The sequence below is a fragment of the Sceloporus occidentalis genome, unplaced genomic scaffold (genome assembly GCF_023333645.1).
Source record: "Sceloporus occidentalis isolate IW3139 unplaced genomic scaffold, rSceOcc1.0.p SCAF_7, whole genome shotgun sequence".
Lineage (NCBI taxonomy): Eukaryota > Metazoa > Chordata > Lepidosauria > Squamata > Phrynosomatidae > Sceloporus > Sceloporus occidentalis.
The window spans coordinates 25729091-25744553 of NW_028316987.1; the positions used below are offsets into that span (position 1 = coordinate 25729091).

A 15463-nucleotide genomic window follows, 5' to 3' on the forward strand; every position below is an offset into this window, starting at 1 on the left:
ATCTGTCATTCCTTCTGTCTGTTAACATGTATGGAATTTTCATGTCAGTATAAAATAATCAAATGTATTTTCAAAATGATAGGTGAAACATCATATATTGTCTCTCTAATGGGCATAGTGTGGGCAAACAGTCAGTCAGGATGAGTGTTTCAAAAGAGTAATGCATACCCATCAATAGAAGATTGTCAGTCAGGGAGCTGGGATAACTCTAAAGTGCATCCAGGGGAGGGGCAGAAGTACCATCTCATTGGCTGGTGGTGGGGCTAAGCACGCTGAGCATTAGTGGGGAGGCCGGAAGGGGTGGGATTTCTGGGCCTCCTGTCCCTGATTGCCCATTGGGCCTATTTCAGGCCACATGGCGCAGGAAGTCAGTGCCATTTCTTGGGGGAAGCAGAGGCTGGGCAGCAGCAGTGGAAGGGGCAGTGGGAAGTGATGCAGCGATTGACACAGGCTGGCTTGGCTCCACCATTTCCGGTAGCAAAAGAGTGACAACACCATTCAAACCCCTTGCCACATGGCTCTGGCTGCTGCACTTGGCCTTGGGTCTAGATAAATCCTTGACACTCGACTCCAGCTGCTGTACTCAGGATCCTGCTATTCTTCGGCCATGCCGCCCAAAGGTGCAAAACAGCAGTTTGCATCTGCAACTAGAGGCCAGGCTGGGCAGCCCAGGAAGTCCTGGGCAGCCCTGCCACCCAGGTCAAAGCACCAGTGGCCCTTGCTCCCCCAGCCAGCCCCCTGCCCCTGCACCATCCACAACAGTGGGGGATGATGCCCTGAGAGGGTTAATCTGCACTCTCTCGGCATTCATAAAACAGGTTGGGAGGGTGGAGACACCACTTATCCCTCCTCCAATGGTCATGGCGTACAGCAGACACTTCTGAATGTGGACAGGAAACAAATGAGCTACACACATTAGATGACTGGTTGTTGAAAACTCTAGACAATATAGAACTAGACAGATTAACAAATTTGATAGAAAAATGTTCTGTAAAAGTAACGAATACAGACTAGGGAAAACTAAAGAATTTTTGTTAAAAACGATCAACATAACTACACCATCAGTGTACCTAAACTTCTGAAACAGTTTAGAGAATCCTTAATCATAGACAAACTGAAATCATTAAAAATAAAATACAGAAAAAGGAACTGTTATAGATATTTTGTTTATTACTTAAAACCAAGTAGATCAGTTTGAAGTCAAGGGAAACCCTATGTTATTTTGCTATCAAATGATCTGAATGAAGAAGAAATTATGTTTCTATATATGCGATGTATGGAAAATTCAATAAAAATTATAATTAAAAAAAGAGAAATCATTGTGTTCAACAAATGGGAATGATGGATCTGAATCACATCATTCTGGAAGGGAGGAACTAATGGCAGAGAGGTTTTTTACCATCCTTCCTCAGTTTTTGGTAGATCCACCATTCCCTCCCCCTCACAGCGCTGCCTTTGTGCTTGTGGGGTGACCTACGGGTGCATGATATTTAAAAATAAAATAAAATTGATAGACGATTCAATTAATTGATTTTGCAACTACTTGTAATTAGTGAGGCAAGTAGTTGCAAAATCAGTGAATCGAATCATATATATATATATATATATATATATATATATATATATATATATTTCCCAAGCTGGATTGCCCGGGCTGCTGCTTATGTCTCTGATGACACACAGATGACTGACACGCATTTTGAAGTGGTGCAAACTAATGGTAATGATAATCATACCGAAAAAGAAGAGGTTACAAGGACATAATTAAAATATCCGCTTTCATAGTGAGAACAACAGACCTTTTGGATTCGATTTGCCAACACAGAGCGAAGGCGAATTGCAGACTGGTTTAAATGTAAGTGGGAATGAGCTCTGTGTTAGAGGATACAAAGGTATGCCCTTCTTTCCTCTTAAATATCTGATTATGGATGAAAGGTCTTTGATGAAGGGTCTTTGCATTTTTCGTCACTTTTCCTGGTCTCAATGCCATGCTCCCGCCATTTTTTCAGTTTGAACGATACAGTGAAGAACCAGCTTACCTCCTCTTCTAAATTTTTGTAGGTGCAAAATTCTTCCTCCTCGATCTTCCAAGTGAGAAAGCCAACTCTAGTTTCACTTCTTGAAATAGGAATAATGCTGTGGGCTCTTAGACCATGGGCCAGCAGTCCCTTTGCCTTGGAAAAGGGACGTCAGATCTTGTTTCACTGAAAGTGACGTTTGGTGACATTTTGCCATTTTCCCCTGAAACATTCCACCAATGGGTGGGATATCTGTGGCATATTCTCAGGAATTTCAGATGGGAGGTGGAACAGAACACCGGATAGTATATTAATGCAGAATTTTGTCCAGAGAGCCACACTTTTCAGTTTCAACCTAGAAGAAAGGAGAGAAGAAAGAGAGAGAGAATTAGAAGGTCCTAGCTTTGAAAAGACGCCAGCCATGGCCGATCTGAAGATAGTCCTTCTGATTGCTTTCCTCCTGGGTCTCTCTTATCAAACATAGCAGGTTAGTGGGATTGATTTGCCTCTTTTAATTTTATTGCTACAATATCTGTGATATGTAAAGTACTGGTATGTCTTTGCTTGAAAGAACCCAACACATGTTGGGATCTCATTTTGGAATCTCCTACTCAAGGTTGCAGATTCTGCCTTGTGGCTGGTTTCTGTTGCATTGCTGCACATGAAACAGAACACGATGCCTTATAAAACAATCCAAGAAAGGTGAAGCTAAGGGAGGAAATGAGAACATTTCCCCCTCAAATATGAAATCTGTCCCCCAATGAGATTTTCCTTTAGTCCTCCAAATTTCCAGCATTGTTATGGTTGTTGCTAACTGCTGTAAATTTGACTTTGACTTATGGCAACCCAATGAATGGGAGATCTCTAAGTCATCAGCCGCCCTGCTCAGACCTTTCAGATTTGTAACTATGGATTCCTTGACTGAATCTATTTGTATGGGATCTGGTCTTCCTCTTTCCCTCCTGCCTTCTACCATCCCAATTACTACTGTCTTTTTCTAGGGAGTCCTGTCTTCTCATGATATGTCCAAAGTATGACAGCCTCACTTTGGTCATCTTGGCTCCAAGGAAAATTCAGGCTTGATTTGTTCTTGAACCCATTGATTTGTCTTTGTAGCAGTCCATGGTATCTGCAGAACCCTTCTCCAGTGTCACATTTCAAATGAATTGATTCCCCCTCCCCCCATAAGCTTTTCATCTTTCACAACCGTACCTAGAAATGGTAAATGTGATGGCATGGGCAATCCAAACTTTCTTGCACTGCAGTAAGTTAAAAGGTTTGTTGAACATATAAGTTTAAAGGTTTGTTGAAGATATACAGTTGAGGTATTCATATAAAGAGGGCAAGCAAGTGACCAATGGGATGCAAACACAGCCAAGAGAAGAGTTCTAGGTGTGGACAATTTCCAGTGTCTCACTCTCTGCAATACTAGAAATTTGGGGGAATTTAACGGAAAATTTCATGGGGGTGACAGAATTCTGGAGATTCTATAGCTATGAATAGGTTTGATGGCCAGTGGCTGGAGTCAGCAGGGGCAGCAAAGGGCTAATGCTTACATTATTTTCTATTATTATTATTATTATTATTATTATTATTATTATTATGTTTAGTTTAACTTGTGGGCTGCATCATCCACCTGCATAATCCACCCCGCACTCTCAGAACTACAGGAAAATTATTACTCGAACACCCCAAGGTGAGACTGGTGACTACTCATCAAAGAGCTTACACAGCAATAGCGCGCACTCTCTGGAATACTCTTTCGGAAGAGATCCGCCTCAGTGGGACACTGGAAGCCTTTAAAAAGGCATTAAAAACCTACCTCTTCCTACAAGCTTATCCTCCCAACTCCTTGTAGTGAAAGTACTCCCCAACTGTCTACGCTATGTATATATCCTCCGATTTTTAATGTTGTATAATTGTGTTGTTTTTAGATAATTGTATTGGATTGGATTGTTTTATTGTAATATTATTTTTAACTGCTTTTATATTGTATCATGACATTTGGTCATAATTTTATCTGTTGTACACCGCTTTGATCGCCAGGAAAAGCTGTATATAAATAAACAATTTATTATTATTATATTATTATATATTGTTTTAGTGTTTTTGAATTTTTTATGTTGTATTTTAAAAAACTTTTTACTGTTTTAATTGGATTATTTTAATTGTTTTTTTAAGTGTTGTTTTAATTTGTGTGTGTTTGTGTGTGTGTGTGTATTATGAGCCGCCTTGGGTCTCAACTTGGGAGAAAGGCGGGATAAAAATAAATAAATGAATAAATGTTGCTAATGCTGTTCACCAATGCTCATGAGCACAAGAGAAAAGAGAACATGACCTCTGCTGGATGACTTGCATCTGCACTGCAGAAATAATCCAGTTTGGCACTGCTTTACCTGCCGTGGCTCAATACTATGGAATTCTGAAAGTTGCAGTTTTATGAGACATTTAACCACCTCTCAGTGCTCTGGTGCCACAACAAACTACAATTCCCAGAATCCCAGAATAGCATGGAGCCAAAGCATTGTTGACCTGGATTATTTCTGCATTTCAGGTGCAGCCCATGGTCTCTTTCATGCAGGGATTGGAACCCTGGTCCTAGTCCAACACTCAAAGCCCTGCAGCATGCTAGAACTCAAATACGAATGTTATGAGATGACTCAATTCAATTATTTTGCATGCATAAGGCCATTTACAAAGAAATAAATCCCAGCCTTTTATGTTTTTGTTGACTTCAACCCTTGCAGACTTGCCAGGTCACTGCCCTTCAATAGAGTTGGGGAGATTGCCTTTCCTGGAAGATATTTAATAAGCAGGGTGTTACAACAGAGAAAGACCTGTATCTGCCAGCTATAAGTCTCCATTGCAGTTCTGTGTTACAATATCATATATTTTTCCTTCTCTCTTTCTTTTCCTTGCCTTCCTGCCACTAAGAGCAGGCCCCAGCTCCCCCAGGGATTGTTGCTTTGCCTTTTGGGCCAAAGGACCTCTTCGTATAACCTCTTAGACGAGCCATCACTACACAAAGGGCCTTTTGCACCTCGGCCCCTAAGCTCTGGAACTCGATCCCTGACGAGCTCCACTCGACCTCTTCCCTAGCCCAATTTTTAAAAGGGCTGAAAACGTATCTTTTCAAACAGGCATACCCCCAATAGCCCTGTTGTGATCCCTCTCCCCCTCATCATTGTTATAATCACTGCTAGCCTGAAATTGTTATTGTTGTTGTTGTTTTATATAATGTAATTTTTTTGATAATGTTTTTATTGTAATCTGTATGTTGTTGGATTGCAAAATCCACCACTGTAACCCGCCTTGATCTTTGGAAAGGCGGGTTAGAAATAAAGCTTTTTTTATTATTATTATTTATTAGGACTGACTCTGAATGCAAACTGGAGGCTGTTGTGTAAGTATCGAAAATACATCCTTTCCCAGTGATTCATCCCCTTTAATATTCAGCTATGGCATGCTTGCAGGGGTCTAACTTGGAGATAGCAGATATTCTGTTCTCCATTCATGACATGACAATTTATTGACAGTTTCATGAAATCTCCAATGCAGCTGTCCAGCTTCAGACGTTGCCCACCCTGATGGATGCAGAAATATCAAAACAAAGCCCTCTCTTCTTTTCTCCCTCACATTTGTTGAGAATAATGGCAAGCAGATCTGTGTGAATCCAGCAGGTGACTTGGGCGCAAAGGGCGATGCCCATTTTGCAAGAAAAGAAGTAAAGAGAATTGCGGAGAAACAGAGGTCACCCTTGCTCAACCACAAAAATAGATGCTGAACAACTAGCTAACCTGTTCCCCGATTCTTCTTCTACTGTGTCTCCTTGCATTACAATCTATAAACAGAGTTCAATTTGTATTTGGGAAATCCCCATGCATTTAGCAAGGAGTGGAATATTAGGAGTTATCACTTTTGACACCATTGAGCTTGATACATTACTTTTACTTTGAGATTAGGATTCACTTTTTCTTTCATTTTAAGAATTAAAATAATATATTGAAGATCCAACTTTATTCCACTGGAGTTTTGTCAAATGCTCCAGAGACCGCATCTGCCATTGCTATGTCTTTGCCAGGTTTTTTCAACTTATTTCCAGATTGTACAGTTGCAATGAAAGGAATAATTTGTGTGTGTTTGCCTGCCTGCCTGCTTGCCTGTCTGGCAGCCAAGTGCTATTTTGCATTTCATTCCAAAGGCTTATGTTGCATTTCAATTACTGCTAGATTCCATTACATGATTTTTGTACGTCTTTAGACTACTTCCTATATTTTTTAAAATGGGAAATTTCTAAGGCTAAAGAGATGTGATACTCAGCTTCATAACCCTCAGTCCTCCATATCCAGTATCTCTAACAAATGTACTGAATTAATTTTGGTTGCACAGCGGGGAGCTACAAGGAGCAATGTGCAAGAAACCAGAGAGGTCTACAGTTGAAAGAACAAGTTTAATAACATACATACACACACACAGCTCAAACAAGAAGTTTGCTCATTCATTTTTTTTAAAATCTGTGTGAAGGATCTAAACCAGCAGTTCTCAACCTGTGGGTTGCAACCCCTTTGGGAGTCAAATGACCCTTTCACAGGGGTTGCCTAAGACCATCGGAAAACACATACGGTATTTCCAATGGTCTTAGGAACCAGGACTATCGGTTGGGGGGTCATCACAACATGCAGAATTGTATTAAAGGGTCAAGGCATTAGGAAGGTTGAGAACCACTAAATCATACACAGTGTAAGACCACTGAAATCAGTGGGATGACGTCCCATTGATTTCAGCACTGTGAATGTGTCTAAATCTAAATTGAACACATCCCCATGTTTTTGTTATTTAGGGGTGTGATTTATTTTATTTTCTCAGTTGTCCCAATAAGCAATGTTTGTTACTGTCTTTGTAAAAGTACTATATATCTCCATCTGGCCAGTCACTGGTTATGGTCAGGGGTGTGCCTGAGCACATTCTGGATGCTCTTGAACAAGCTTCATTCTGTTCTCCAAGAGCTGCCTTTCTGTTTTTAGTTTTCTTCACCTCTTTTTCAGAGTCTCATTTTTCAAATAATAAACATTTTTACATCTCCAACAATTTTATATTAGTAATATTTGCTTTCTATAAATTATCTCATAATAACATCATGAAAATAACACTCAAATTCCATGCCCAGAACGCCCTTTCTCAACTTTCTATTACTTAATGTCAAACATTTCTCTTCCCCTTTTTTATGTTGTTATGTTTGTTTCCCCTTTCTTCGTTCAGTTAGCATTCTTTTGTTATATCTGTCATTGGTTTCCATTCCTTTCCCCATTTATCCATATCTTTTTTGTTTAGTATTGCAGTTGGCCTATCCATTTCTTTCATGTCATAAATTTTTATTTTCGAATTCTCTATCCCTGGTGTTTGTTCTTTTTTCCAATTGTTTGCTATTATAATCATCACTTCTGTAATTAAGTATAAGATGATTCCTCAATATATATTTTCTCCATCTTTCCCAACACTGATGTTATATTCAGAAGGTACAATTCTGGATTTAAATCGTATTCTATTTTCAACATTTTAAAATAGTTATATGTATTTTTAACCAGAATTTCTTTATTTTTGTGCAACTCCACCAGGTGTGTATCAATGAGCCTGTTTCTTTTTTACACCTCCAACATTTATTGTTATTTAATACATATATTTTATCCAACACTAGGGGGGCATAACACCTTTGATTAGTATTTTCTAATATTTTTCTTTCAAATCGTGTGATGCTGTGAATTTATTAGTTCTTCTTGCTATTTCCCCTTTTTCTAGTTCTATATTATGGCCCAGTTTCTTAGCCCAATTTATCATATAATTCTTTATTTCTTTTTTCTCTAAATCTCTTTTCAATAAGATCTTATACAACTTACTTATCTTTTTTTCCCTAGGGCCCATAGTACTTTATTAAGTTCTATGATAAAGTTTTTCTTTAATCTACCAATAATCTTTTCTTTAATCAGACAATAACTCTTCCATTGCAATATCCTATTCTGTTTCTTTAATTCTTTCCTTGTTCTCATGTTTATTTTGTCTTCTTCATTTTCATATAATATTTTTTATATGTTATACAATTTTGATTTATCTTCCACTACCCAAAAAGGCCTCTTGTGAGGAGATCCATAGTGGAATGCTATAAAATTTTCTTTTAACCTGCAACCAGTTTTTTTTAGCAATTAAGTAACATAATTTCAAGTTTAAACTCCAAATCAGTTTTCAACATTTATACTATTTTCCCTCTAATCTATTTCCAATATTTCTTTGCCTTTTTACTGAGTCCACCAAAGGTGAAAAAATGTACCCACTTTCCTTTTACATTTCCAACATTTTTTTTTATTTGCACATTTTAGACAACATATCTGGAATAAACACCACCTATGCATAACCTTATAATAATTTTCTCTTAGATTTTGGCTAGATGTATACATTATTCTTTTGTTCCATGTGGCAGCCCCGATCCAGAAAGAGTGGCCGGTTGCATAGGTCTTGGATCTGATGGGCATGGTTTCCAGGGCTGTGTAGTGCTGGATCGGGAGTCCATTTAGGACACGGGGGTGCTGTGAGCGATGCGGTGTTGCCATTGTGGGGGCAAAATCGATACAGCATCCCCCGTTGACAAAGGATAGAGATGCGATGATGCGCATATGCGGAGATGCGATCAATCACATGATCGATCATTGGAGCATGGGTGCTAACCGATAATCCGTTGGCATCCTGAAGCTTGGACGAGACCAAGCATTTTGGTTCATCCATTCAGTACTGGGCTGATGGATGACAGATCCAGACCTAATGCATTGGAGCCAACCCAACATTCTGGTTGCTGTTCTGTTTTGTTATGTTAATAAAGTTGTGGCCTTTTAATTCCAATTGCTGTCTATGGTATTTGTTCCACGGTGGCTTCCCTCTCAGGCAATGTGTGGATTTCCTGTGTTCTGCTCCCTTTTGCCAAGAGCTCTCTGCCTGCTTTCTATGGATAGCATTTATATTAAACTGTCCCCTAGTTTTTGTGACACATAGTGATGCACTTCCATGGGCTAAAACCTTTCCTTGGTTCATTAGAAATATCAAATGTTGCTCAGTTAAGAGGGAACACTGGAATGCTTCATCATAGACTTAGATCTAAGGCAATCCTGCAGTAGATTTTCTAGGAAATCCCTGGATTTGCAGCGTTTGCAGAAGAGACACGGCTCTGTAATTTAACATCCTGATCAGGCTGTTGATTTCATTTGCAAAATTTATATCTTTGTGTATACTGGCTGATGGTGTGAGTCAAATGTGAGCCTTCACTAATCCCAGATTCATCAAATGTTTTTGTCTTGTGTGAAGCAGGTGCAGTGTGTGTTTTTACTATGGCAAAGGTCTGGACTCCATAGACTTTCAATAGAACCACTTGCATCTATTTGGGGACCTCTATCTTGTTTGTTTCAAGACAAAATGAGAGCCTCTCCACACTTTATTCCCAAGAAGCAGGTTGACTGACATTAAACTCTTCAATATGCCCTAGAGCACCTACACAAACACAGGGTCTGCTCTGCTTCCAAGGTTGAGGTCTTATTTGAGCTGCTTACCAGTAGTACTTGAGCTGGGTTTTCAGCTCTCAGAAGAGCCCTGCTTACATTGCTAGACATGTTTGAATAGCATGCATACAGGCCTTTCAAACAGATTTGTCTAAAGCTGCTGCATCACAAATACAGAATTAAAACTTCTGTGAAAGTACAAAAGTCAAGCAGTACAGAAAACAGTAACTCTGGACCATAGCACTTTTTATGTACTATGCCAGGGTGATCTGGAACAACATAATTGTAATCTTGTTGGTGAAATAATTTAGTGTAATTGCAGATTATACCTGCATATGCCTTTTTTTTTTTTAGTTGTTATGGTTGGAGGAATCTAGTGTCTCCATCCACAATTAACCCTTGCCCAGAGCACCTACTTCTCATATTCCCTCCCCACCATCTCAATTTGGCAAGACAGCCCCAATAAACTTTTGTCACCCCACTATATCAGCTGCTTTTAAAATGTCTCAGTTTCTCTCCCCTCTTCCAACTTTTCTCCTTGGTGGCAGAGCAGAGGATGGACCCTTCCCAATAAGCCAAAGCAAAAGCAAATTTCTGCATCCTCTCCTAGCTTGTAGGTTCTTCCTCATTAATGACTTCCTGATCACACAATGGTGTTGCTTGGCCACATGAGTCCTGTTTCTAATCTCTGAAGTGTCAGAAGGTATGACCACATGTCTCCTAGATGCCTCCACATGACCAATTGGGAGAAAGCAATGAGTTACTAGGCAACATCTGGCTGTGTTCCTGCTGCTGGGTACACAAAGAAGCAGGCACCCCCCGGACTTTTGGAGGGTCCACCAGTGGTCCAGGATGAAGATGTAATTTTTGTGTGTCCAGCTGCAGGTGCACAAATGCAAGTTGCTTGGCTGCCTAGATACTTTGCTGCAATTAAGTGGCCTTGGGATGTACACAGATGACACAGAGGTGGATAGTGCATCTAGTGAGAAGGAGAGGAAGAGGTTGAACTAGAGCTGGTGAGGATTTATGCTCGTTCAGCTCCAAGTAAAGTCTTGGCCCATATATTCATCCAATGTACACCCAAGGAACAGAGTGGAGATCTAAACTCATGCTTCCCAGTTCCAACCCAATATCATGATGTACTGCATTGCATTGTTTTTCATAATGATCCATTATAAGGACAAAATGCAAATAATGCATCTTGTTACATATCATAGCTGCATGATTTAATCAGTTTGAGAACATGCCAAGATTTATTAATCAATATTAATTTAATTATTCAGTAAATTAAAAAAATAAGTGTCAATTTTAATGGATGAGAACAAATTTTAATATAGGGTTTTGATCTTTGTTTCTAAGCATGGAGAATAAAAAGACTGCTAAACGATAGAAAGAACTTTTGAATAGAAAACAAGAAAATGACAAAATTACAGACGTAATGATAAAATGGGCAACAGATGTGGGTCAAGTAATAGACTTAGATAGTTGGGATTCTACAAGAACCAAAAACACAAAAAATTACTAAATCACAAAATTTGAAAGAGAACTATTGGAAAATGGAGCAAAGGTGATATTTAACACCTCAAAAATTGCAAAAATATATAAAACAAACTCAAATAAATGTTGGAAGTGCTGGGAGAAAGTTGGATCATGGTGACGATACCCGAAACTGAAGGTTTTCTGGAAGAGGATACATAGTAAGATAAAAGAGATTTTGGAAATTAACTTGGAATTAAGATCAGAGATTTATCTTTTAAATATGATAAATCAGATTCCTCCACAGATAGAGAAAAAATATTGGAAAGTTCTGATGTATATGATTTTGGGGGCAAGATTAATACTAGCACAAGCCTGGAAGAGTAATGAGGTACCATCAATAGATGATTGGCTTCTAAAATTAGCAGAAATGTCTGGAATGGATAAGTTAACCAGCTTGCTAAAGCAAAAAAGACACCAAAGAAAAAGAAAAAAAGAGGAAGGTTGGCTTCCTGTACTAGAATATTGCAAAAGAAGATGGCAATAAAGTAGTAAGCACTGAGAAGAGTTAAATATGTTCTTATTTGACTACTTGTATAACACTTGATAATCGATGTAGGATCTGAAAGATCTTTAATGATTACAGTGAAAATAAGATGAAACTGATATACGGTAAAACAGACTCTAAGCCAGAGAAACATGGGAAGTGTTCAATGAATATATTTTAATTGTGATATTGGATTTGATGCATTATGTATATGGAAATAACAGTAAGAAAGCACGTATGTTTATTTTAGAAAAATAAAGAATATAGGGTTTTCAATTGATTATGCTTTTCTTTTTTGGAAGCAAATTTGATTCTAGTGTATTTCTGCAATAGGAATGAAAAAATATTAAAGATCTTTGCATGTGGTGGGTTGCTTATTCAAATGCACAGAATTATATACTTCAGATCTCAAAACAGCATTGAGATTTGGACAATGTGCAAGTCATTCAAATATGATGTATTGAAATTAATTAATAGTTTTAAGAGGATTGTGTTTGATTAGCTATTTTTTTTCCCATTTAAAAGAAGCCAGTCTCTCCATATAGGTTGTTATGGATATGCCTACATAGCCAATTTGCAACATATAAAATATTAATTCAGTTGAATAAATGTTCTCTTAATCTGTTATTTTCTTGCAGTTGAGATATCCGTGTCTAATTATCTTACGGATATTTTCCTCCGCAGGGACGGCGCAGCCCCCAAATAGAGTGCCGTCCCTGTGTAGGAAAAAGAACCCAGATTTCTGGGTTCTTTTTGGGGCGCCACCCAATGATGTAGTGAGTGCGCCACTGGCTCACTCGCGATGTAAGCAATGCGCAGTGCCGTGCGGATGAAGTGTTGCGCTTACATCACAATGGTAGCACCTGTATGGATGGGATGACGTCATTGTTACGCTGCCCAAACATACTAGGGTTAGGGAGCGTGTGGTTGGTGCGTGCTCCCTAACCCTAGAATTGGCACCAGTACGTCACTTTATGGTGGTCTGTACCGTGCCTATGCTCTTATCATGTACCTCAACTATCTCCAAAATGATTGAAAATCCTTCACAATTGGCATTTTTCTCTCAGATCCCCAAACAGATTGGTTTGGATTGGGTTGTCAATTTTGCTGCATCTGCATTGCAGAAATAAAGTAGTCTGACACCGCACCAAATACTATGGCTCAGTGCTATAGAATTCTGGGACACTTAGCCTTCTCTATTGGAGAGCTCTGGTGCCACAACAAACTACAAATCCCAGAATTTCATAGCATTGAGCCATAGCAGCTAAAGTGGTATTAAACTACATTACTTCTCCAGTGCAGGCCATGCCCCTCCTAATTCTGGCATTTTCCTGTTTGGACAGCATACAGGCCAAATCTCATTTCTGGTGCAAGCAGTCCAGATGAAGTCTGACATGTTCCAGATTAGAACCAGAGTATAACACACTTAACAAGGTTTAAATTAAATTACTTGTTGCTCCAGATCTTTTGGGGCCCTCCATTCCTGGCTGCCACGGCTGTCTGCAAAAGCATCCTGCTTCCTCTCTTGCTATGGGTTGCTCATTCTGAGGTAAGAATGATGTGCGCAGTCTTGTCCTCATCCCTGGGCAGCATGCTCTGACCTCAGAAGTGAATGGACTCATGGTGGAGGCAGACATGCCAGGAGGCTCAGTGAGATGCCCAAGCAGACAGCTGCCATGGTGTAGTAATGGAAGGCCAAGTAACAGGAACAAGTCAGGGCAGCTGTGGGGCCAAAATGCATTGGGTTGCCCTCAGAGTATCCTGGTCAGTGCAGACAAGGTCTTTATACAGAGATGGATGGCCATCTGTTGGTGGTGTCTTGGGGGGGGCGCTCTGGGGCTGGAAAGCAAGACCACACTTGAACCATGCACCACATTCCCCCCCATCCTGGTCTAGGGAAATTCTCTCCACCATGGCTTCCAAGGAGTGCATGTCGATTTCTACCCTGTACTAGCCTGCTAATGTCTCTTGCTTGGTCACTGAAGAGTAAATTAAAAATTCCTCCACCAACTGCCAATCAGATGGCAAGCAAGTAAGCAAATAAACAAACAAAAACACTAATTTTCAGACGATAGGAAATTCACTCCCCCTGAATGATTCCATGATGCTAGAGGGATTCTGAGGATTCCATTATGCTGGGGAAGTGCAGCAGACATTCATATACGCACGCTTCCCCAACGATCCAGGGACAATTCACTCACAGTAGTGATAATCCTCTATGACAAGATTTGTGTAGGGTGTATGATTAGGATTAATATATGAAAAACCATTCCATTTGGAACAGAAATCCAGTACCTGCATCTTCCATGAGTATGGATCATTTTAGAAAAAAAGTATAACCCAATGCGTAACTACCCAGAGATTTAAGCATATTAAGTGAAATTAACTTCTTTTCACATAAGCAAAGGTTTTCTACTTTTTTATATATAACATTCCACTTTGGGTTGTTACCATTACTTATGAGCTGCCTTTTCTAAATTCTGGGACAGAGGCAGCATTAGCTAATCACAGGATTAAAGGTTCACACTTGGAAGCCATTGCTGCTTTTTAGACTAGAAGTCACATACCTTTAACATCTACTATGTCTTAAATGTATTTTGAAGTACTCATATAAACGTAGCTATCCATGATGGGCTTTTGTCCAACTGGAAATAATACACAAAGAATTCAACAATTCCTGTTTTAGCATCCTTTCAGATCAGTTCTCCAGAATTCTAGGAAAGGGAATTTACTTGTGAGGGTGGCATCTTTTTTGCACTTCTACTTTCACCACCCCTCTCTCTTGTTTTGGCACAAGGAACTTGTGACTGAAAACAGCTGTGGAGCTAGTGGAAAATAACACCTAAGAATAGCTCTTGCCCCCAAGCACAATGCATATAAATTTTTACTATGAGGACTGTAAGACCAGTGAAGGTGATGACTAGCCTGGTATTTTCTATTCATTTGAGACCTGCCATATTTAGGAGTTTAATAGTCCAGGCAGCTCCATCACAATATTCACGTAAATACTAACAAGGCACTTGGCACCTCACTAGAGCATCTAGAAAGAGCTTTTCCAGCTTTTAAAAATGGACATGGAATATTCATAAACGGGCGCTGAGGAAATCATCACAGAGGGATTACCACATTCCACAGGGAACAGAGGATACACAGCTGCTGGATAAGAAAGACATCTCTCTAGCTAGTTGTTTCCAATCCAGGCATTATTTCCAAAATACATTTAAAAGCTCTCTTAGGTTTGGCTGGTGTAGAGGATGGGGGCCAAGATAAGAGTAATTCTAGGTATTCTTGCATATTTTATTGCAGACAAAAGGGGGGAAATGATGATTGCAGGAATGAAAACAGCTTTTATGGATTTATATTTGGAAATTATTTTCCAAAATGTTATAAATAAAATAATTGAGCTACAAATATTTTGAGTAATATTGTATTTTTATATATATATATATATATATATATATATATATATATATATATATATATATATTGTATACTATATTTATACAATATATTGTATAAATACAGAATCATAGAACCATAGAATCATAGGGCTGGAAGAGACCACAAGGGCCACTATAAATATAGTGTAAATATTGTGTAGAATATGTGTGTATGTGTGTAATATATTTACAGAGTATTTTCTAATGCAGTTAGATTTTCTAAAGATAATACAGATTGAGGTTGTAATAAAGAAGAATTTCAAATAAAAGTACTTGCTACACATCTTTACTTGCATTCATGACTTCAGACATCTAACTCCCACACTTTTTGGCTACTATTCCTCTCTAAGTACTGGAAGAGTAATTTGACATGAGACAAGTGCTCTGTTGAAAAACCTAAAACGTATAAACCAGATTTTTACAATATTTGTCTCCTTTATTAAG

At 38.9% G+C, this 15463-nt stretch overlaps 1 protein-coding gene and 1 long non-coding RNA gene across 3 annotated transcripts in view; one reads left to right on the forward strand and one right to left on the reverse strand.

Moving 5' to 3' along the window:
• Nucleotides 1–4057, forward strand: part of LOC149309432 (uncharacterized) — a 44347-nt gene extending 40290 nt beyond the window's left edge. Inside the window, exon 5 of the mRNA XM_089532443.1 lies at nt 3629–4057. Within this exon, the coding sequence (XP_089388569.1) occupies nt 3629–3633 (5 nt within the window). The 3' untranslated portion in view covers nt 3634–4057. The remainder of the gene's footprint in view (nt 1–3628) is intronic.
• Nucleotides 1–15463, reverse strand: part of LOC149309431 (uncharacterized) — a 102384-nt gene that overhangs the window by 56320 nt on the left and 30601 nt on the right. For both annotated transcript variants that reach the window (XR_016281905.1, XR_016281904.1), the window contains exon 2: nt 2040–2373. This is a non-coding gene — a long non-coding RNA (uncharacterized LOC149309431). The remainder of the gene's footprint in view (nt 1–2039; nt 2374–15463) is intronic.